Source organism: Thunnus thynnus, chromosome 11, assembly GCF_963924715.1.
Source record: "Thunnus thynnus chromosome 11, fThuThy2.1, whole genome shotgun sequence".
NCBI lineage: Eukaryota > Metazoa > Chordata > Actinopteri > Scombriformes > Scombridae > Thunnus > Thunnus thynnus.
The window spans coordinates 1,873,175-1,895,254 of record NC_089527.1 but is presented as its reverse complement, the minus strand read 5'-3'; the positions used below and the strand labels follow the sequence as shown (position 1 = coordinate 1,895,254).

Below are 22,080 nucleotides of genomic sequence, written 5' to 3'. Positions count from 1 at the left end.
ACCTTCGACTTCTGTTTTTTATCAGTGAACGTTGGAGCCATTTTTGTGTTGGTTGCAAATTTATTGAGGTGATTTAAAAAAAAAAAATGTTTTGACTTGTGAGTTACTTTTGGATTCATTGCGGTTAATCAGATGATGATGATGATGATGATGAAGGAAGGAAGAGGAGGGACTTTGACGTCATGTTAAGACACGTTAAAATATTTGTTGTTGTTGTTTGTTCAGAGTGAGAATAAATCAGCGTCTGGTGTTCTGATGAGTCTGTAACGGCTCGGCGGTGCAGCCGCTATATATGTGCATACGTGTGTGTGTGTTGTATTTATGAACAAATGAGGGCACTGCCTGAGGATTCCCTGTCTGTGTGTGTGTGTGTGCACGTGTGTGCGTGTGCATGCATGCATGTGTGTGTGTGTGTGTGTGTGTGTGTGTGTGTGTGTGTCAGACAGCAGTAATCCCCCCCTCTGTTATTTCAGTCTGCAGGACAGCCCCTGATCCAGCTCTGTGTGTGTGTGTGTGTGTGTGTGTGTGTGTGTGTGTGTGTGTGTCCTACATAATGAGGACACTGTGTCACATCTTAAAGATCAAAGGTCACTGAAACGCCGGCAGACAGCTGCAGAAACACAGTCATGACATCAGTGTCGATTATTTTAGTGATCGATTATTTCGGATCGGAAAACAAAATACTTTTATGTTCAATGCTAACGTTAATATTATCTGAAGCTAATATGAAGCTCCAGCGTCCAAATGAGTCAAATCAAGTAGATATCTTTCAACGTTACAGTCTTTTTAGTGCCAATGTTCCTCTTTTTGTTACTATACTTCCACCTGCAGCTCAACAGGGAAACACAAAGACTGTAAATGTGTCAGATATCCACTTGATATGACGAACTCAGACTGCTGAAGCTGAATAGAAGCTTCACACAGACTTTTGAATGCATTGAAAGCACATTTGAAGGATCTTTTAATATCCAGTATGAACAGGAGGAATGATCACAGACACCTGACTGCTGGTTTAACACACGACTGGAGAAAGTGTGAAAAGTCCTTTAAGTTAAACAAGCAGCAGCTAACAGTTAGCTTAACATTAGCAGAACAGTGTGCAGCTTAACAAGTCAGACAGACGGCATCAACACACACACACACATATATACTGTCCAAGCCTGATATATCTGATTCCTCCGTTGTTGTCAGTGAGTCACAGCGCTGCACTGGGTCACATGTTGCTTCATCATGAAGAGTTTGGTCACGTTAGTTAGTTTAAAGACGTCTCCAGAGACTAATAACAGCATCACGTTAAGCATAAATACCAGCTGAGGTTCCTGGAGGAGTCATGTGGGCCCCAGGAAGTGTCTCCACCTCCCCCTCACCCCCTGGTCCTGTGGTCCGGTCTCTGGGTTCAGGACCAGGTCGTCTTCCTCTCCGTAGATGGAGATGTTCTCTCGCTGCTCGCCGCTGGTATGAAGCCTCGTCGTCGTCGTTGTTGTCGTCGCTGAGTCTCAGGACGGTCGTGTCGCCTGCCAACTGGAATGTGAGATTGTGATCCAGGTTGGAGGTTCGTGCAGTCGTGAAGAGAACAGGTTCAGGATCAGGATCAGCTTCTTCTGCTGTCGTGGTTTTAACATAAATCACAGCATTTGTAATAAACTTCAGATAAACGACGCGAGTTCATGTCTTTATAAATGAAGGAGGGATGATTATATCTGAGGAAGAGTGGAAGGTGTGAACGGAACCAGTTCACAGAGATGGAGGGAGTTTGGTTGATCCCACTATGATAGAAACATCTCCCTGTTTACTGGAAACACTGGAAACCACAATGCAAACCACCACCATGTTGTCTGATGTCTAAAATGTGTATTAACCCCTAAATATTTTAGGTTTATACTTCATGAATGAACGGAGACAAATGTTTAATTGGCTGATAAAACGACTCTTAACAGGAAGTGATTATTACAGGAAATCACGTCTTTACATGAAGTTATGAACTGGAACAATTAGCTTCACACTGGGAAACATGATGTAGCATAACACATAGTTTTCTTCTTCTTCTGTGTTTTTTGTGACAAACATGAATAAATGATGTATTCATACAGTTTTAGTGCTTTTATTTTCTCTTTTATTGTGATGTTTTCATGTTTTTTTTATTTTATATTGACTAATGGGAGGTTGTGATAGATTTGTCTGTATCGCTTGTTGTTGCTGCCCGTGTCTCTTACATAAGAGATGTTTAATCTCAGTTTGTGTGTGTTTGTGTGTTTGTGCTGCAGGCGGCCTCTGCTCTCTGACCATAGACAAAGCTCTGCCGGAGGACGAAGGCCAGTATAAATGCAGAGCCGAGAACTCAGCAGGCAAAGCTGAATGTTCCTGTATGGTTCTAGTAGACGGTAAGAATCTCATGTTAAACATCAGCTGCTGTATAAACCAGTTACACCAGTTTATCCTCTAACACACTGCTTTTCACACACTGGAGAAAATCCCAGTGAAACTCCATCTTTTCTCTTTAATTCGACTATTAATCTTCATCTTTTCTGCTGCCATCTGTTTGTCTCGATGCTTTCAGTCAACTGTGTCCAGAAATGTGTAAACAAGCGTCCGGCGTCATCCGATGAAGTGAGATTAAAACCTAAAACACCCCGAAGGAACTTTGAACACGTCCTCCGTTAAACCTTCGTCTGTTTCTGTGTGTTCATATCCGTCAGCTTCATGCTGTGTTGCCTGTTAAACACTGATAAAAGTCGCACATTTTCCATAAACATAGCACAGAAAGAATAACAGTGAAACAGCAGATCCTCCTCCTCCTCCTCCTCCTCCTCCTCTTCCTCCTCAGCTCCCAGGATTCCTCAGCAGCCTCCGTCTGGTCGGAGTTTCCTGTAATTAGAATAAATCAACACAAACACGGCCTGTATCTATCAAACATCTCACAAGCTTTACTGGAAACAGGAATGTATGAGCGTTCATGGACAGCTGAGGCTCATGGGAGTTCAGACTGTTGGTTTAGAGGAATCCTGGATGAAGAGTTGAAACAGGGGGGACAGGTTCAGGTCTTCATACGGGACTGACGTGTTCCGCTTCTCGTGTTACATACGTGTGTTTATTTACACGGACGTCCTCGCCAGCTGTTTCAGCTCAGCTGGAGACATTTTCTCACAGCTTCGTTCTGTCAGACGCACGAAGGAAAATAACTGAGTACATTTACTCAAGTACAGTTTAGAGGTATTTGTACTTTACTTGAGTATTTCCATGTGATGCTACTTTCTACATTTCAGAGGGAAATATTGTACTTTCTACTCCACTACATTTATTTGACAACTTTAGTTACTTTTCAGATGAAGATTTGACACAATGGATAATATAACAAACAGTAACATGCTGCTCTAACACTGATGCTTCACTATTAATAATCTAATGATGTCATATATAATAATATATCAGTCAGAGGGACCAAACCACTACTTTTACTGCAATACTTTAACTACATCAAGCTCATAATACTTATGTACTTTTACTGCAGTAAAGGATCTGAGTACTTCTGGGAAACTGTAATAGTGCACAAACATCCTGACAAACCGTTCTCTGGTTTCCATTTATATATATATATATATATATATAATGTACATAATTATAATTAGAGCTTCAACAATCAATCGATTCCACGATCGAACAAAAATTTTTAATTTTTAAAGCAAAAATGCAAAAGTTTCAGCTTTTTGAATGTGATGATTTAACACTTTCTTTGTCATATGTGACAGTAAAGTGATTATCTTTGGTTGAACAAAAAAGAAAGATGTGACCTTCTAACGGGTATTTTTCAGGATTTTCTGACATTTTATACGACGTAACAATCACTGAAAAACTGAATCAAAAGCTGAAATGAAAGCATGTGAGAAGTTTAGAGGGAAAAATCACTATTTGGTGGAGCTGTTAACAACTCATAGACATGTGAAATGTGACCCCGACTACACACTGCTTTTTGTAAGACGTCAAAAGCCAAAAAGGTTGGAAACCACTGGTTTCATCTTTAACAATGTGTTGTATTTTAAAAGCTTGTTATATTATCCATTGTGTCAAATCTTCATCTGAAAAGTAACTAAAGCTGTCAAATAAATGTAGTGGAGTAGAAAGTACAATATTTCCCTCTGAAATGTAGAAAGTAGCATCACATGGAAATACTCAAGTAAAGTACAAGTACCTCACAACTTGTACATCAGTACAGTACTTGAGTAAATGTACTTGGTTACTTTCCAGCACTGCTATTAGTGATAAATCTCACAGTATATACATTATATTATATCTAACTGTGTGTGTGTGTGTGTGTGTGTGTGTGTGTGTGTGTGTGTGTGTGTGTGTTTGTGTGTGTGTGTGTGTGTGTGTGTGTGTGTGTGTGTGTGTGTGTGTGTGTTTGTGTGTGTGTGTGTGTGTGTGTGTGTGTGTGTGTGTGTGTGTGTTTGTGTGTGTGTGTGTGTGTGTGTGTGTGTGTGTGTGTGTGTGTGTGTCTCTGCAGATCCGGCAGAAAACTCTCCGGCTGACAAGAAGTCCAAGAAGGCGACTCCGACCTCAGAGAGTGAGTTTCCAAAATATGCAGCAGCAGCCTCTTTCCTTTTGTCCCAATAAGGAGCTGCAGCCTGGGATCACTGGTTCCCACTGCACACACACACACACACACACACACACACACACACACGGCTGCTATTTTAAAGCCGCTCTGTGTATCATTGGAAACATCAGTGCGTACATCACTGTCAGATTATTATTCCTATAACGGTAAACTACTGCTCTCCTCTCTGCATTAAGACCACGTTTCCCATCAGCCCTGTTGTTTCCTGCCCCCGCCCCCCCCACCCTAAGGACCATAAACAGAACGTCTGTCTGCAGAAACTCTGCTGTATTTGTGGAGCTTATCAGAGCAGGAAATCACTCCTGAATCAAGTCAACTATTTAGCAGTTTCATTGAATATGTGACGTAAAATGATTCTTTAAAGGTTTATTTTAAAATCTCTGTTAACCAGATAATCAATTAATCAGCGTATAAACTCTCACGAACACCCTGAAGGATATCTGGACTCTTATACATACAGATGTTAACATACAGATGTTATATCCAGGACCTGTTTTTCAGACAGAGTGAGACGTCGCTGTTTTACGACTCTCAGAGACACAAAGCAGAAACTGTGACGACGTTTTGTCCTCTTACGTAGAGACGCTCCGTCTGTCCCTCACCGCGTGTGAACAGCGTCTCTCGCCTGAATTAATAATACGATTTATTAAAATATTTGAGCTGTTGTAATAAGTTGAGATTGATCGGTTTCAGCAGCCAGAGGGACGTGAGGTTCAGTTTCTGTTTGAGCTCAAAGTTTGATTCCTCACTGTTGTAAAGCTGCGGAAAGCTGATAAAAAGCTTTTACTCTTCGTGATTTCCTGCTCCAGACGAACAGTTCGATGTTCTTCTTCTGTGGTGTTTGAGAGATTCAGTTTGATACGTCGATCCTGAGAGTTTATTCACTGAAACTGTTGATGAATCGATCAGCTGGTTAAATAATCATTTGAAGTCACTGATTCTGCTGAATGTTTGGAGCTTTTCTCCGTGTCATGTGATCAAACTGCTGTTCTTTTATCTATGAACTGATTATTTGTGAAATTGATAAGAATAATTTATCATGAAAATAACCATCAGTCTTACTACAGGACAGCTGCAAAAGTGCAAAAATCACAAGTCAGGAGGCAGATTATAGAGGAGGAAGAGATGAAGGAGACGCCTCCTCATACGTCTCAGAAACAAACTGCAGCCTTCAGCTCAGTGTTGTATGAAACTTTATTAACAACACTTCTTCCTTCACTCGCTGTTTGTTTGTGTTGAGTTAAAAGTTTCTGACAGAATATTCTCTTCATGTCGGAAAATATGAACGAACAAATGAAAACATCATTATTTATTAAAAAACAACAGTTTGGTGCAGTGAAGGGAAGCTGTTTTATTTTACAGCTGCTGTAGTTTTATATGAACTTCCTGTGAATGTTGTGAGTAAAACTTGCAGGTATTTAAGTGTTCAGTTGGTTTAGTTAGTTTCATTAGTATATTACAGTCGTTCTCTCTATAAGAAACAAATTAATATTCATCAAAACTACACACTGAAAACGTGATTTACTGCCTTGTTAAAGAATTCTTAAAACTTTAATTTGTTGCATTTTTTTTTTGCAAATTAACAACTATGAACCCAAATATAATGAATCAGCACTTATCAACTGAACCAACTTCACACTTTTATCTGTTTTGTCTGGTAATTTGTACCAAATCACACCAACCAACGACTCCCAACATCAGTATAAAACTAAAGGACGTGTAGAATAAAGTTAAAAACACATACTGGCATTTATTGCTTCCACTAAACAAATAAAAGATACAAAATAAATCTTCCACAGTTTCCCTCATACAGACATTCAGATGATAAACAATCAGCATGAAATATACACTAATTAAAAAGACCTCATTGGCCGCGTTAACCTTCAGCCTCGAGTCTTCAGTATTAATTAAACAACCAGCAGCTTAATGTCTAACCAACAAAAACATTTTATCAGCTCTTATATAACTTCTACATCTTCATAAACATAACAATAAATATTTTAATCCAAACATAAATTATTCACATTTTAACTTAAATTATTAAATTAACATTCATCATGTGATCATCATCAGCTGCCAGATGTTTGTCAGTAATAAACAGCTGTCACATGACGCCTCTCATATCAGAGTGTTTCCTTTCTGTCACAGAGCTGCTCTGATGGATTCATGTTTGCTGGTTTCTGATTCGTCTTTTTCTCTCTCTGGTGAATGAAACTCGTTCACAAACAGAGCAGATCTTATCAGAAGTGTCGCGATTTCGATTCTAAATTGAAAATCGACAGAAATAAACATTCGATTTCAACCTTCGAAACCAAAAGTAGGATCAGAGATTCTCCACGTCTGCCCGCTCGACGAGCTACAACCTAACATCCACCGAAACAAGTGTCTGAGCAGGTTAATAACACGGTTCTAACAGCTGACTGACAGTCGTCACTGCTGAGACACGTTCAAAAAACTTGAAAGTCATATTGAATGATGGATTTGGAGAATCATGACGCTCCGTCGCCTTATATGGATGTTTAAGGGTCGTCGATGATGATGATGATGGTGACCTTCATCAGGCTGAAGAGTTTGTGACGTTCAGTTTGTTGGAACGAACCTCACAGAGAAAAGTCAGAGAAGAAAATGTTCCTGAAGGAGCTTCAGTGAGTTCAGGATGATGATGATGATAAAGGCTTCGTTAAAACCTCTGTAGTTTCTTTTCATCAACTAGAAGAGACAAAGTCCTGATTATCTCCGACTCTGAACTTCAAGCTGAAAGTTTCCAATCAGCTGTCAGAGATCAATGTGTAGAAAAACTCTGTTACAAGTAAAAGTACATAAGTATTATGAGCTTGATGTAGTTAAAGTATTGCAGTAAAAGTACATAAGTATTATGAGCTTGATGTAGTTAAAGTATTGCAGTAAAAGTACATAAGTATTATGAGCTTGATGTAATTAAAGTATTGCAGTAAAAGTACATAAGTATTATGAGCTTGATGTAGTTAAAGTATTGCAGTAAAAGTACATAAGTATTATGAGCTTGATGTAGTTAAAGTATTGCAGTAAAAGTACATAAGTATTATGAACTTGATGTAGTTAAAGTATTGCAGTAAAAGTACATAAGTATTCTGAGCTTGATGTAGTTAAAGTATTGCAGTAAAAGTAGTGGTTTGGTCCCTCTGACTGATATATTATTATATATGACATCATTAGATTATTAATAGTGAAGCATCAGTGTTAGAGCAGCATGTTACTGTTGTAGCTGCTGGAGGTGGAGCTAGTTTACACTACTTTATATACAGTTAGCTAGTTTAGTCCAGTGGTTCCCAACCTAGGGGTCGGGCCCCTCCAAAGGGTCAGCAGATAAATCTGAGGGGTGGTGAGATGATTAATGGGAGAGGAAAGAAGAAAAAACAAAGTTCTGATACACAAATCTGTTTTCAGTTTTTGGACTTTTTCTCTAATCTTTGATTTTTGCTGAAATATTGGATCATTTGAACATTTATTGAAATGAAAGCATGTGAGAAGTTTAGAGGGAAAAATCACTATTTGGTGGAGCTGTTAACAACTCATAGACATGTGAAATGTGACCCCGACTACACACTGCTTTTTGTAAGACGTCAAAAGACAAAAAGGTTGGAAACCACTGGTTTCATCTTTAACAATGTGTTGTATTTTATTTGTATTTTAAATGTTATTTTCCACCTCTGTCTCACAGATTTAAATTCTCTCACAAGAAAAAACGAAACTAAAACTTTTCTGAACTGTTTTCGTGGTGTTTGAAGTTGATGTAGCTTCATAAACTGAACTGAATGTAAAAGGACAGAGTGGTGAACCTGCAGAGCTTTAACAGCAGATCTGACCTGACAGGAGGAGGAGGAGGAGGAGGAGGAAGTGCAGGGTGTTCAGAGCTCCTCGTGGCTCCTCTCCCACACTTCCATTTAAGGCCTGGTTTCCCTCTCCTCTCCCTCCTCTGTCTGTCTCTCTCAGACGTTGTTTTACTTCACAGCACAGATTAAAACTCTGCAGCGAAGACGTTTTCCTTTTAAGAAGCTCGTCGTCTTCACGACACAAAGATCAACTGATTTAATACATAATGTAAAAAAACATTTTTGCTGCTGCAGTTTTGGCTCCAGATTGTTGTTTTGTTTCTGGGAGTTGCAGTTACACAAATGGCCAAAAGTATGTGGACACGTCTGTCATCATTTTTCAGTTTGTTTGTGTCCGATGATATAGATCAGCTGATCGTAGATTTATTTACATAAACACAGAACATAAACTCGGTCACATAATTGATTAAAACACGTTCTGAGTCTGCAGCTGTGTGAGGCACATATAAGGCCTTTCTCATGCAGAGGACACCGAGTTCTGACTCGTCTACTCAGGAGAACAAACTCCTGAGTGGACGAGAAGACGCCGCGTTCTCGCCGTCAGCTTCAACACACCTGCTGCACCCGACTGACAGCTGGTGATGTCTGCACATCTGGAGCCTCATGTTCAAACAAATTAATGTTGCAGCTACAATTATTAGACCAACATTTATCTTCCAAAAGGATTTCTATCATATATCAAAATGCTGCAGAGACGTTAGAGTCGACATGTTGACGAGCTGCTCGTCCAGCCAGCGGCGCCCAAACATCTCTGAAAACATCAGAACACGTTATAAACTGGTTTATTTTAGATAAACTGAATCTAAATGTTACTGTCTCGACATAAAGTGACGTAATGATGCTAGATTGGAAATTTCAACAACTAGTAGCCTGGCCCGCTTGGTGTGCAATGCATTCTGGGAGACTTGACTGTCTGCTGCGTCCCAAAGTGTCCTCGATAGAACAGACGGAACATTCCTGCTCATCTGGTCCGGACTTGGCTGGATGTGGACTGTTGATCCGAGACTGATGATGTTTAACAAGAACACAAGAACAGACATGAACAGATTAAACACAGAGCGCAGCCGAGGATGATGGGACGTCTTCAGTTCCGCAGAAACCGAAGATGATGCTGCTGGATGGAAAATCAGAGGATCAAAGTTATTATAATTCATCCTGAGAGGAAATAAAAAACAGAGACTGTTCTCCCAACAACAGGTCATAATGTCAGTTTATAGTTACGTTTGAGTGACAGCTGTCATCTAGTTGTCGTAGTAACTGAGGTGGAGCAGCGCTGCAGGTCACATGACATTTATATATGAGAGGAAGTTGGATGGAGGCAACAGGAAACGCTGTTCATTTCCTGTTTCCAACCGCGTCCCCTAACCTTTAACCCCTGTGGTTATTACTGTCACCATGACGACGACGGTGGTCTAACTCTAAGGAAGTAGTAACCACGTGTTTCTCTGCCGTCACATCATCAAACATCACGATCGATCAACAGTGACGTGTTTCAGAAAGCAGACGGATAATGTCATCCTGCTGATACAGGAAACGCTGCTACGTGTCGCTCTGGAGTCACATGATCCCTTACGAAAAAAAAGCACACGTGAAATTCAGTCTTTCACATGTGAACCGAAACATTTCACATGTGATGTTTTGATTTCACATGTGAATGCAAACGTTACATGTGAAAAGGACAGTGTCACATGTGAAACGTCTGAAAACCACATGTGCCCCTGAATGCATCACATGTTAGTTATCACATGTGAAACAGCACTTCACATGTGATAACTCACATGTGTTTTTTCCGTAAGGGATTAAACCACAGATCTGTAGTTTGAGTTGAGGGCTGGTTGCTGTCTGAGTTTTCTTTCAGTGTCACAGATATAAAAGTGTTTTTAGTGACTGTAAGTGTAACGTGTGTGTGTTGTAGTTTTTATTCTGACAGTAGACGGATGACAGGAAATGGAGAATGAACTGCAGCGAAGCTCCGAAGAAGAAAACAAACTGGGGAATGAATCAAAGATTACTGAACCCATAAACTAAATCTTCAGTGTGTGTTTGTTCTGTCTGAGAATCCTCTGAAATATGGATTTACAACATCACAATAAAACAAAACTCATCCAACAGGAAACAGCACAAAAAACTCATCAGTTAGCGAAAGTAAAATGTTAAATAATGAAGTGAAGTTTTAATGAGGCTGCTGTTCATGTTCAGCGTTTGTCCTCGAGGTCTAACAAACATGTTAAATGTGTTTTTTTTTGAGTAAAACTCTACAGCAAAGAGAAAAACACATGAAAGCTGTAAATCAACCTGCTGCTGCGTATCCACTTTCACGTCGGGACATTTTTAACTGTAAAAATGTTTTTACATCATGACAGAAACAAACTAACTCCAGAATATGACTCAGTACATTTGTTTTTCTTCTCTTAACATCACAAACTCTTTGTAAATCTCTGGTTTCAGCCTGATGAACGTCACCGTTTGTCAATGTCTGCAGTCGTTTTATTTATTTATTTATTTATGGTTTATGTGACAGATGCAGCGCATATAGACAAACTGAAAACAGCTGATACAAGCATCATAGTGACAGCACTCGTCTCTGGAAGGGCTTTTGTGAAAATGAGAGATTAAAACAGTGAAGCAGTAAGAAGATGAACCAGTAAAACCAGTAACATAGCTGCAGGTTTGTTGCAGCATATTTCGAGTGAATCCGGTAGATCAGGAGCTCCGGGACCAAGCTGAAGCTGCAGCTCTGTGGTCTCCAAACACTTAAACACAAGCTTTACGTTGTATTTACTTAAATCGCAGAAAAGATGAAACGTTACTCGCTTGTAAAGACAGTCTATGGATGTGATCAGTGATCAGCTGGCCAGGGAACAGGAAGTTAAACCACTGGACAGATGTGAGAACAAGTCAAATGTCAAGCAGTTAATTATCATCTTGAAACAGCTGGTTAACCTTCATCATTTTACAAATCTGTTTAGCATGACTTTTAACATTTAACTGAGAATGTAAAATGATCCTGAAACACTTCACCTCTGTTACTCTTTGACCTTTAACCTTCAAGGATTCTGTTGCAGCTTTTTAATGGAAAACAGAAACTGACTCTTAGAAATTATACTTTAGTTTATGTTCAACAGAATCACAGGTTTTTTCAGATAAATGCAGTTATTGTCTCTAGCTGCTCCGTGTGTTTGGAATCAGTTGCATACTTACCTGAATCTTCAGGAGCTGGTCTCACTGGTCTCACTGGTCTCACTGGTCTCACTGGACGCATTTAAAGTGGTTCTAAATGACTCGTAGGAACATCTGGCTGCAGATGTTTTGACTCATTTTGCTCCTGTTTGATCCCTTATGTTGATGACTTGCAACAAACACTTAGGAATATTTTAATATTTTAGGATTCTATAAGTTATTCTTTATTTTCATGGTAAATTTTTGTTTTTTTAATGTTTGCAACCTTGTTAATTGTGCTGCTGTTTGTCTCGGCCAGGATGCTCTTGCAAAAGAGGTTTTTAATCTTAATGAGACTTTTCCTGGTTAAATAAAAGTGAAATAAATAAAAAATGGACGACTGTATCGTCAGCGTACATGTTGTTAATATACAACCTGAAAGGGACCCGGGACAGTTCCCTGGGGGATTCCTGTTTCAAATTTTGCAAAAAACAGACTTGATGTTATTAAACGCACGTCTTTAAATATGAGTCAAGTATCAGAGGAGCTGAAACTATCAGGAAACATGAATCCATCAGATAAAAAACGTCTTTCTAAAGCAAAATGCTCTGTGACTGATATGAGAGGCGTCATGTGAGAGAATATTACAGTAGCTGATGTTACACTGCAGCTGCAGCTGTTTATTACTGACAGAAACATCTGGTGAACACTTAAATACCTGCAAGTTTTACTCACAACATTTCCAGTAAATCTGTGACTAAACTTCCACAGCAGCTCAACAGGGAAACACAGTCTGAGGAAACTTGATATGACTAACTCAGACTGCTGAAGCCTCAGAGAAGCTTCACAGAGACTTTTAAACGACTGTGTGGACACACTGTGGGTTTTGTCCAGTTATTCTTGCATGAGGCTCGATGACTTTTCATGCAAACATGTTGTTTAGTTTATCAAAGGATCTTTCAGTGTTAAACTATTTTAGTTTCTGTCTCATCGGTCGGCGAACAGAATAAAGATGTCTGTTATAAATCTTTAAATGATAAACAGTCGGTCACATGATCCTCGCAGCGGTCTGTCGAGAGTCTCCGCCGTTTACATCCATGTTTACAAGCTTTTAGTTTTCTTCTTCTGTGCTTTTGTTGGCTCATTGCTCCGTTACAGCTGCCTGAAGAAAAACACAAACAAAACCAGGTCCAAACCTGCACAGGAGACCTTCAACTTAGATTTATTTTCATGCATAAATTCTTGCGTGTGTGTTACTGCAGCTCCTTTTTGAACATTTTCCGTGTCCTTTTGGCTGCATGAAAAGATATTTTCAGCTCATTTACTGACGTCCAAACAGCAGAAACAGCAGCAGGATTCAACTCATCCATCAGCCTGAACCAGGTTTGACTCTTTGTTGCAGCTGCTTTAAAACACAGAAACCAGGAAACAACAACTCATTCCTGGACTGTTTTTTTTTTAAGCAGTGAAGTTTGGACTTGCTGAGCTTCCATCTGCTCTGCTGGTAAACACATCACAGTCGGCACTGATGAGGAGCTGAAAATACGGTTAAAACAGGGATTCATTAGGTCTGAAATACAGTCTGGACATGACAGAGGAAGCTTTCATCTCTAGTGTATTTTAATGGATTGTCTGCACAGTTTAAGTGCTTTTTAAGAGGTAAAAAAGACCTTAAAATTGACCAAATAACATGAAAGCATCACTTTCAATCTGCAACTCAAAGGAAACTTCAGAGATGGTCGATAGATGATCAAGACGCTCCTGTTCTGAATTCATTCTGTCGGCTTCACGAACTGATCCAAACCACTTCCTCCTTCTGTCACCTGCCAGCAGGTGTGCTTATCGGTTACCAATAGAAACGCAGCCAATCAGAGAGCAGCTCTGACCAGTCCAGTCGGCTGCTGCACTGAGTGACCCTCCGGCTCTCCGTCCTCACAACTGGCTCACAGCGATACACAAATCAAACGCTCCTTAAGCCTTTAGCACATAGTTGGTGTGGACCCAGCGAGGAGGTGATGATGTGTGTGTGTGTGTGTGTGTGTGTGTGATGACAGAGTTATGGAGGCTGTTAGGGAGTCGACCTTCAATCCTTCATTACAGCAGCGACTGTGAGCTTTATTAAATGTGGCTCTCATTCTCTGCTATTCTTATCTCCTTGCCCTCCTCCTCCTCCCATGCTGTGTGATGGGAGGAGGAGGGCGAGGACGAGTATTAACTTATTATTATTATTCAAATATTTTTATTGAAGTTTAATATAAACCTGCAAACACACGGCTCTCACAGATTCACTTATCACACATTTATACAGTGTATACAGAGACAGTCATTGAACGCACCACGATGATTTATCAGACAATCAGAGAGTTTTTGTATTTTGTCGTAAGATTCAACCTGTAAATTCATGAATATTTGATTGTTGTGACGTCTCGTCTGTAAAGGAAACAAACAGCAGCTGATTTCAGCTTCATTGTTGACGTTTCTGATAAAACAGCCAGCGAGGCCTGAAGACAACAAAACACCTCAAATACTGCAAGAAACGACCCCGTTACTGATTCCTACTGCTCCACCAAATAGTGATTTTTCCCTCTAAACTTCTCACATGCTTTCATTTCAATAAATGTTCAAATGATCCAATATTTCAGCAAAAATCAAAGATTAGAGAAAAAGTCCAAAAACTGAAAACAGATTTGTGTATCAGAACTTTGTTTTTTCTTCTTTCCTCTCCCATTAATCATCTCACCATCCCTCAGATTTATCTGCTGACCCTTTGGAGGGGCCCGACCCCTAGGTTGGGAACCACTGGACTAAACTAGCTAACTGTATATAAAGTAGTGTAAACTAGCTCCACCTCCAGCAGCTACAACAGTAACATGCTGCTCTAACACTGATGCTTCACTATTAATAATCTAATGATGTCATATATAATAATATATCAGTCAGAGGGACCAAACCACTACTTTTACTGCAATACTTGAACTACATCAAGCTCATAATACTTATGTACTTTTACTGCAATACTTTAACTACATCAAGCTCATAATACTTATGTACTTTTACTGCAATACTTTAACTACATCAAGCTCATAATACTTATGTACTTTTACTGCAATACTTTAACTACATCAAGCTCATAATACTTATGTACTTTTACTGCAATACTTTAACTACATCAAGCTCATAATACTTATGTACTTTTACTGCAGGAGGATTTTTCATGCAGGACTTTTACTTTTTATTTTTGCTGTATTGGTACTTTTGCTTAAATAAAGTATCTGAATTCTTCTTCCACTGCTGGTAAACAGTAGAATAGATGTTGTAATGTAGTAATAGCGGTGTAGCGGTGTAACGGGACAGAACGTGACTCAGACTGATTTATTCTCTCCGTCTGATACAACCTCTTCATGTTTGTCTTTCCACAGAATAAGAGTGAACATTTTACAGCATTTCAGGATTCTTCTTCTCTTCCTCTCTGGCCTCCTGGAACTATTTTTAGAATGTCCATATATGGCCGTCAGAGAGGCTCTGACATTCTTCTTCTTCTTCTCTGTATATGTTGCTGCTTCTCTCTCTGCCCTGCAAAAAATGTTTTATAAAGTTGGATAGCTGAGCTGCAACATGGCAGCGTGTGTCCTCCCGGTAACCCGGGTAACAGGTTTGATTCTGTTGTTTTTGTGTTTCCACCAGGTGAAGCCAGAATAAAGAAACCGACAGCGAAGACTCCTCCCAAACAAGGTCTGAAACATCTGTCTGTCACTCAGTCCTGAAGTCTGTAAACTGTCTATATTCTATTTTTTTGGAATGTTCCTTTAAATTCTGGAACATCAATCAGTAATGAAATGAGCTGATGATGATTGGTTATTGATCTGTGTGTGTGTGTGTGTGGTGCAGCTCTGCCTCCTCAGATCCTGCAGTTTCCAGAAGACATGAAGATCCTGGTGGGACAGAAGGTGGAGATCCTCTGCAAGTTCTCCGGAGCTCCGCCCATCAACTGCAGCTGGCTCAAGTTCAGGAAACCAGTGAGTGAAAAGTAACGTTAGCATTAAAAAAAGTAACGTTAACATTAAAAAAACAACATTAACATTAAAAAAGTAACATTAAAATTAAGAGAATAATGTTAGAGTTTAAGAAATAACGTTAGCATTAAAAAAAGTAACGTTAACATTAAAAAAGAGTAACGTTAGCATTAATAAAGTAACGTTAACATTTAAAAAAGTAACGTTAACATTAAGAGAATAATGTTAGAGTTTAAAAAATAACGTTAGTATTAAAAAAAAGCTTAAAGCTTTAAGAAAGTAATGTTAGAGTTAAAAAGTAACATTAGCGTAAAATAAGTAACAGGAGTAAAAGAAGTAATATCACATTTAAAAAGTAATGTTACAGTTAAAAAAGTAACATTAAAGTAAAAAAGTGCAACATGGCATAACGTTAGCTTTAAGAAAGTAACGTTAGAGTTAGAAAAGTAATTTTAGCATTAAGAAAGTAATCTTAGTTTATAAAGTGAGGTTAGCATTAGATAGTATTGTTACAATTTAAAAAGTAACATCAGAATTAAATCGTAATGTTTGTCAAAAAAGTAATGTTAGGGTTAAAAAGAAGTAACGTCATTAGCATTAATGTGTGTGTGTGTGTGTGTGTGTGTGTGCAGATCCAGGAGGGCTCGGCTGATATCTCCATAGAGAGCACTGACAGCAGCAGTAAACTCACCATCTCCAGCGGTCAGCAGGAACACTGCGGCTGCTACACCATCGAGCTGAGGAACAGCTACGGCCTCCGCCAGGCCGCACTCAACCTCACCATTGTCGGTAACAAACCTTTCAGCCTCTTTTGGCTTGTTAAATTATCCATCGTGTCAAATCTTCATCTGAGAAGTAATCAAGTATAATGATATAATAAAGTAGCATAAAATGGAAATACTCAAGTAAAGTACAAGTACCTCAAAATAGTACTCAAGTAATGCAGCTTTAAAGCTTGAAGAAAGGAAACGAGGCCCTCTTCTGGGCAGATAAAGATTCAAGATTCAAGATTTAGTTTATTGTCATTTTCTTGTGTATTTGCGTACACAAACAAACAAAATGCTTCCACAGCAGTGCAACAACAACAGAAAAGGTAAAAAAAACAAAACAGAAAAGACCGAGCAGTTAGCAGCACTGTGCATTAAAGTGCATTTAGAGAAAAAAGTACACGGCTAAGTTGGATGTAAACAGTGAGACTGACCAGCACTGATGGGGGAGTTTATAATCCATTTTGCTATCCAGAGAGTGAACATTAGGCAACTTGATTGTTGAAACTGCCGGTTTGTATGGGTTAACAGTTAGCCTAGCTTGCTCCGCTTCCGCGTCCTGTCGCACCGCTTTCGATGTTTCCTCTCCAGCACAGCTCCGGTAAAGGCCGTGGTCTCCTTTGGGTCCATTGGGCGTAGCAGACAAAGCACGCTCAGCTGATTTAGCTCCCAGCAAGTATTTCTCGTAGCAAAGGTCTTTGTTCTGAATGTCCAAAAGAAACTGGTGATCATAGACATATTTCCCCTGCACTCCACACAATGACACTGCATAGTCAGAATTAGAAGAGGACGCTGCAAACGCTGGTCGCGCCACTATCACACATGGAGAGAGAGAGAGAGAATACCACCAACAAGGACCCCTTAATTTCTCTTCTTGTCTTCACAAAATAACTCTTCTGTTAGCTTCCTCAATGCAGTTTCTCCTTTGGAAGGTTGGTAACAGTGGCAGGTAGCGGTTAGCAGTTGACAGCTAGCTAGTTGTTTTAAATTTAAAGAAATATATCCAAAGATGATATTTCCTCCTAATGCTGTTACCTCTTCTTTAGAGTCTTTTCTGAAGAGTATTTGAAGGTTATTTTGCAAAATGTCCCACTTTTTAGGTCCAAGTTTGAGATGGAATCTCTCATTCCAGAACAATAAGCTGCTCCGCTTCGTGTCTAACATCACTGTAAACCACAGTCTCCCATGGCTTATTGCTTTTATAAAACGATAACTACATATACTTGGCAAGGTTTCATAAAGTAAACACACAGCAACAAAAAGGCAATTTAAGGCAATAATTTTCTCTGCCAGGCAAAAATGAATAATTTTAATGCCAAAAATAAAGCCAAATTTCTATTAATTTGGAAATCAATAGCGTTCTGGAGCCTCTGTGCAGTGCTGTTGCGAAATGTGAATCAACGTCTGTGTCGTTGCCTTGGAAACTCTCACCAGCGTAGCGTAGAGAGCGAACTGCAGAAAAGTGACGGTGAATGTGAGCGGAGCAGAGGAAAAGGTTAACAGGAAGTTGTCGGTCTGGCAGTAAACGTGCAGTATGGACTAAATGCTGCAGCTTCTCAAGACCAAGAAAAGCCTCATCTGTTGTTTTCTCCAGCTGCTAGCACCCTGTGTCTACCAGAGAGGAAAAGGTAGTTTATAGCAGCAGTGACCGGCAGCATGTTTAGGTATATGTGTCACGTGACCGGCAGCGTGTTCAGGTATATGTGTCACGTGACTAGCAGCGTGTTCAGGTATATGTGTCATGTGACTGGCAGCGTGTTCAGGTATATGTGTCATGTGACTAGCAGCGTGTTTAGGTATATGTGTCATGTGACTAGCAGCGTGTTCAGGTATATGTGTCACGTGACTAGCAGCGTGTTCAGGTACATGTGTCATGTGACTAGCAGTGTTTTCAGGTATATGTGTCATGTGACTAGCAGCGTGTTTAGGTATATGTGTCATGTGACTAGCAGCGTGTTCAGGTATATGTGTCACGTGACTAGCAGCGTGTTCAGGTACATGTGTCATGTGACTAGCAGTGTTTTCAGGTATATGTGTCATGTGACTAGCAGTGTGTTTAGGTATATGTGTCATGTGACTAGCAGCGTGTTTAGGTATATGTGTCATGTGACTAGCAGTGTGTTCAGGTATATGTGTCATGTGACTAGCAGTGTGTTCAGGTATATGTGTCATGTGACTAGCAGGGTGTTCAGGTATATGTGTCATGTGACCAGCAGCGTGTTTAGGTATATGTGTCATGTGACTAGCAGTGTGTTTAGGTATATGTGTCATGTGACTAGCAGCATGTTTAGGTATATGTGTCATGTGACTAGCAGCGTGTTCAGGTATATGTGTCATGTGACTAGCAGCATGTTTAGGTATATGTGTCATGTGACTAGCAGCATGTTCAGGTATATGTGTCATGTGACTAGCAGCATGTTTAGATATATGTGTCACGTGACTAGCAGCGTGTTCAGGTATATGTGTCACGTGACTAGCAGCGTGTTCAGGTATATGTGTCATGTGACCAGCAGCATGTTTAGGTATATGTGTCATGTGACTGGCAGCATGTTTAGGTATTTTTGTTGTTTATTTTGAACATAATGCTAGTTGTTCTGCTCTGTAAGTAATCGGAAAAGCAAAGCAAACATCAGAATCATTGCATTGCCTGAAGACGACGAGGACAGGAGTGAGAATCCACTCCTGTGTCACATTTTTTGCACTAAATGACTGTGTGGACACACTGTGGATTTTGGCCTCCATCACTTATATTAAAGCACATTTGAAGGGGATCTTTAAATATCCAGTATGAACAGGAAGAATGATTACAGCGAGGGAAAGCTCTTTCACTGTTCATATGGACACCTGACTGCTGGTTTAAGACAGACTTGGAAAATTGTGAACCTGACCTTTCAGACTCTGAACTGCAGTTTGATGCCTTTTATGGCAGTCAGTGCTGTGTGTGTGTGTGTGTGTGTGTGTGTGTGAGCTGCAGGGTATAAACACATACGGTGTCACCTGCAGGTTACAGATGTTTCCAGTCTGTTCGGTGCTTCAGTGTGACCTCATGTGATCTCATGTGACCTCATGTGACCTCCCGCAGGTCATTCAGTCAGTGGAGTGAGCTCTTCCCGCCTCCTCTCGGCTGCATCCAGGGTCTCTGCAGCTTCTCTCAGGGTTTGTCAGTATCGGAGTGTCAGGATGTTGAAATAAAGCAGAGAACTGCAGGAAAAAAGCACATTCCTACAATCTTCAGGTTTTTAGAAACACACTGATTATAAACATTAACAACAACAATAATATCCCCTCAAAAAACATATTTTTACATTTATAGATGCCAAAACGTGCATTGTTCAACATAACATTTAAATAGATATCGACAGCTCAATGACACATAATAACCCCCCCTCAAAAAAGCACAACTTGTATGTAGTGTTTACACCAGGCTAGCAGTTTCCCCCTGTTTCCAGTCTCTATGCTAAGCTAAGCTAACTATTTACTGTACAGACATGAGAGGAATCACTGCAAGAATAAACATATTTCTGTTAAAGTCTAAAAGCAGCAACATTTCTCAGGACGTTTACACTGAGACACTGATCGTATCCTCCTTCCTGTTTCAAAAATCAAAAATAAGATGATTAAAAACAAATACATAAACAAATTTAAAAAAAAGAAGAAATCAAGAAATGAATTAAAGAAATAAAAAAATAAATAAACCAAAAAGTAAATCAAAATAAATAAAAAAAGTATAACTAAATAAATAAGCTAATAATGAAAATAAAAATACAATAACACAAAATAATAATAATAATAAATACAAGTATATAAATAAACTTAATCAAAATGAATGATAAATAAAAATGAATGAAATAGATAGAAATAAATTAAAGATATAAATATGAAATAATGCAAAATGAAAATAACTATAAACAAAAATAATTGGAGAGATTTTGTTATTTCCCTCCCAGATAAGCCGGACCCGCCAGCGAAGGTCCCCGCGACGTCAGATATCCGGCGGTCGAGTCTGACGCTGTCATGGTACGGGCCGACCTACGACGGCGGCAGCGCCGTGCAGTCCTACAACCTGGAGATCTGGGACTCAGTGGAGCAGCAGTGGAAACATCTGGTGTCCTGCAACAGCACCTCCTACAACATACAGGTGTGTCAACTACACCTGTAGACGTCTGAGAAACTCGTTAGCTTCAGTGTGCCGAAGGAAAACTGAAATATTTACTGTGTCATTTCTCTCTAGAACCTTCTGCCAGACCGTCAGTACAAGTTTCGTATCCGAGCGGAGAACATCTACGGGGTCGGAGAGCCCAGCGCTGAGTCTGAACCCGTCGCTGTCGGCGTGGTGGACAACGATGGTGAGTAATCACGACCTAAACTAAACTAAACTGTAACTAAACTAAACTAAACTGTAACTAAACTAAACTAAACTGTAACTAAACTAAACTAAACTAAACTGAACTCACGGCTGAGCTGCAGTCATGTGACTGAACTAAACAGACTAACTAAGCTAACCTGCTGTTTGGTTCCTCTGACAGAGAACCAGGAGGAGGTCGAGGAGGAAGATGACGGTACGACGCTCAGGCTTCCTGTTCACTGATCTGAGACGGTCGTCTGTTTACTGCATCAGCTGATTAACCTCCACACAACCTCCATACAACATCCACACAACGCCACAGAAACACAGATACACAAGAACACAAACACAGTAAAACTAAGGACTTCACACTGTTATCTAACATGATATAACACAACTGACATGGGTCACATGACATGACATCCCATAATATAACATGAGATGAAACATGACTTAAAGTAACAATAAGCCAACATAACACAACGTTACATGATACACCATGACATGACAACATGACCCAACATAATGAAGCATGACAGGACACACTATATCTTACATGATATTATCTAACATAACATAATCTAACATGACTCAACGTAACATCGTGAAACATCTTGTGTGTTTTGTGTGTGTCAGACTCGGAGAAGGAGCCAGACTACAGAGACGTGACGATCAGAACAGACACGAAGGTGAAGGAGCTGTACGACGTGGAGGAGAGGCTGGGAACGTAAGACTCCGCCCACTCACACTCCACCCACAATGCACCTGTGCTTCTGTAGAAATAAACTTCCAGTGTAAAGCTTCTGCTGAGAGGAGGAGGAGGAGGAGGAGGAGGAGGAGGGGCGTGAATGTGTGAAGCAGGAGGGCAGGAGTTGGTCTGGCCACAGAAAAATAATAACAATAATAATAATAATAGACAGAAGTAAAGAGGGACAAAACATCTCAACACAGACGACAAGTTCCCAAATATTCATGTTATTATTATTATTATCATGTGGCTCTCTGATCGCTGATAAACATGAAAACAAGACAGGAAGTCCTGTCAGAGTCAAACCCGCAGCTCACATGTCCCGTTAAAATGCACAAAAACCTTTTTTGGGCATTGTGCTTAGAGGCTGCAGCGATTTAATTGCTTCAGAGCGGAGCTGGAGTGGAAGAGGTTATAGGTGGGAATAAAAATAGCAACACATTAAAACCAAAAGGCCAAACACACAATAAAAATTAGACAACAGCAAGACAGTAGATGATAAAACATAGACGTGAAGTAAAAAACAGACCAGTAAGAATAATAAAAGATACGAGAATGAGTAAA

General features: G+C 39.8%; 1 protein-coding gene across 2 annotated transcripts in view; it reads left to right on the top strand.

Annotated features, from left to right (window-relative positions):
* Nucleotides 1-22,080, top strand: part of mylka (myosin, light chain kinase a) — a 95,553-nt gene that overhangs the window by 54,609 nt on the left and 18,864 nt on the right. For both annotated transcript variants that reach the window (XM_067602777.1, XM_067602776.1), the window contains exons 20-28: nt 2,265-2,381; nt 4,499-4,558; nt 15,328-15,375; nt 15,532-15,659; nt 16,289-16,445; nt 20,371-20,561; nt 20,655-20,769; nt 20,950-20,982; nt 21,405-21,495. In XM_067602777.1, coding sequence (XP_067458878.1) covers nt 2,265-2,381; nt 4,499-4,558; nt 15,328-15,375; nt 15,532-15,659; nt 16,289-16,445; nt 20,371-20,561; nt 20,655-20,769; nt 20,950-20,982; nt 21,405-21,495 — 940 coding nt within the window. The remainder of the gene's footprint in view (nt 1-2,264; nt 2,382-4,498; nt 4,559-15,327; nt 15,376-15,531; nt 15,660-16,288; nt 16,446-20,370; nt 20,562-20,654; nt 20,770-20,949; nt 20,983-21,404; nt 21,496-22,080) is intronic.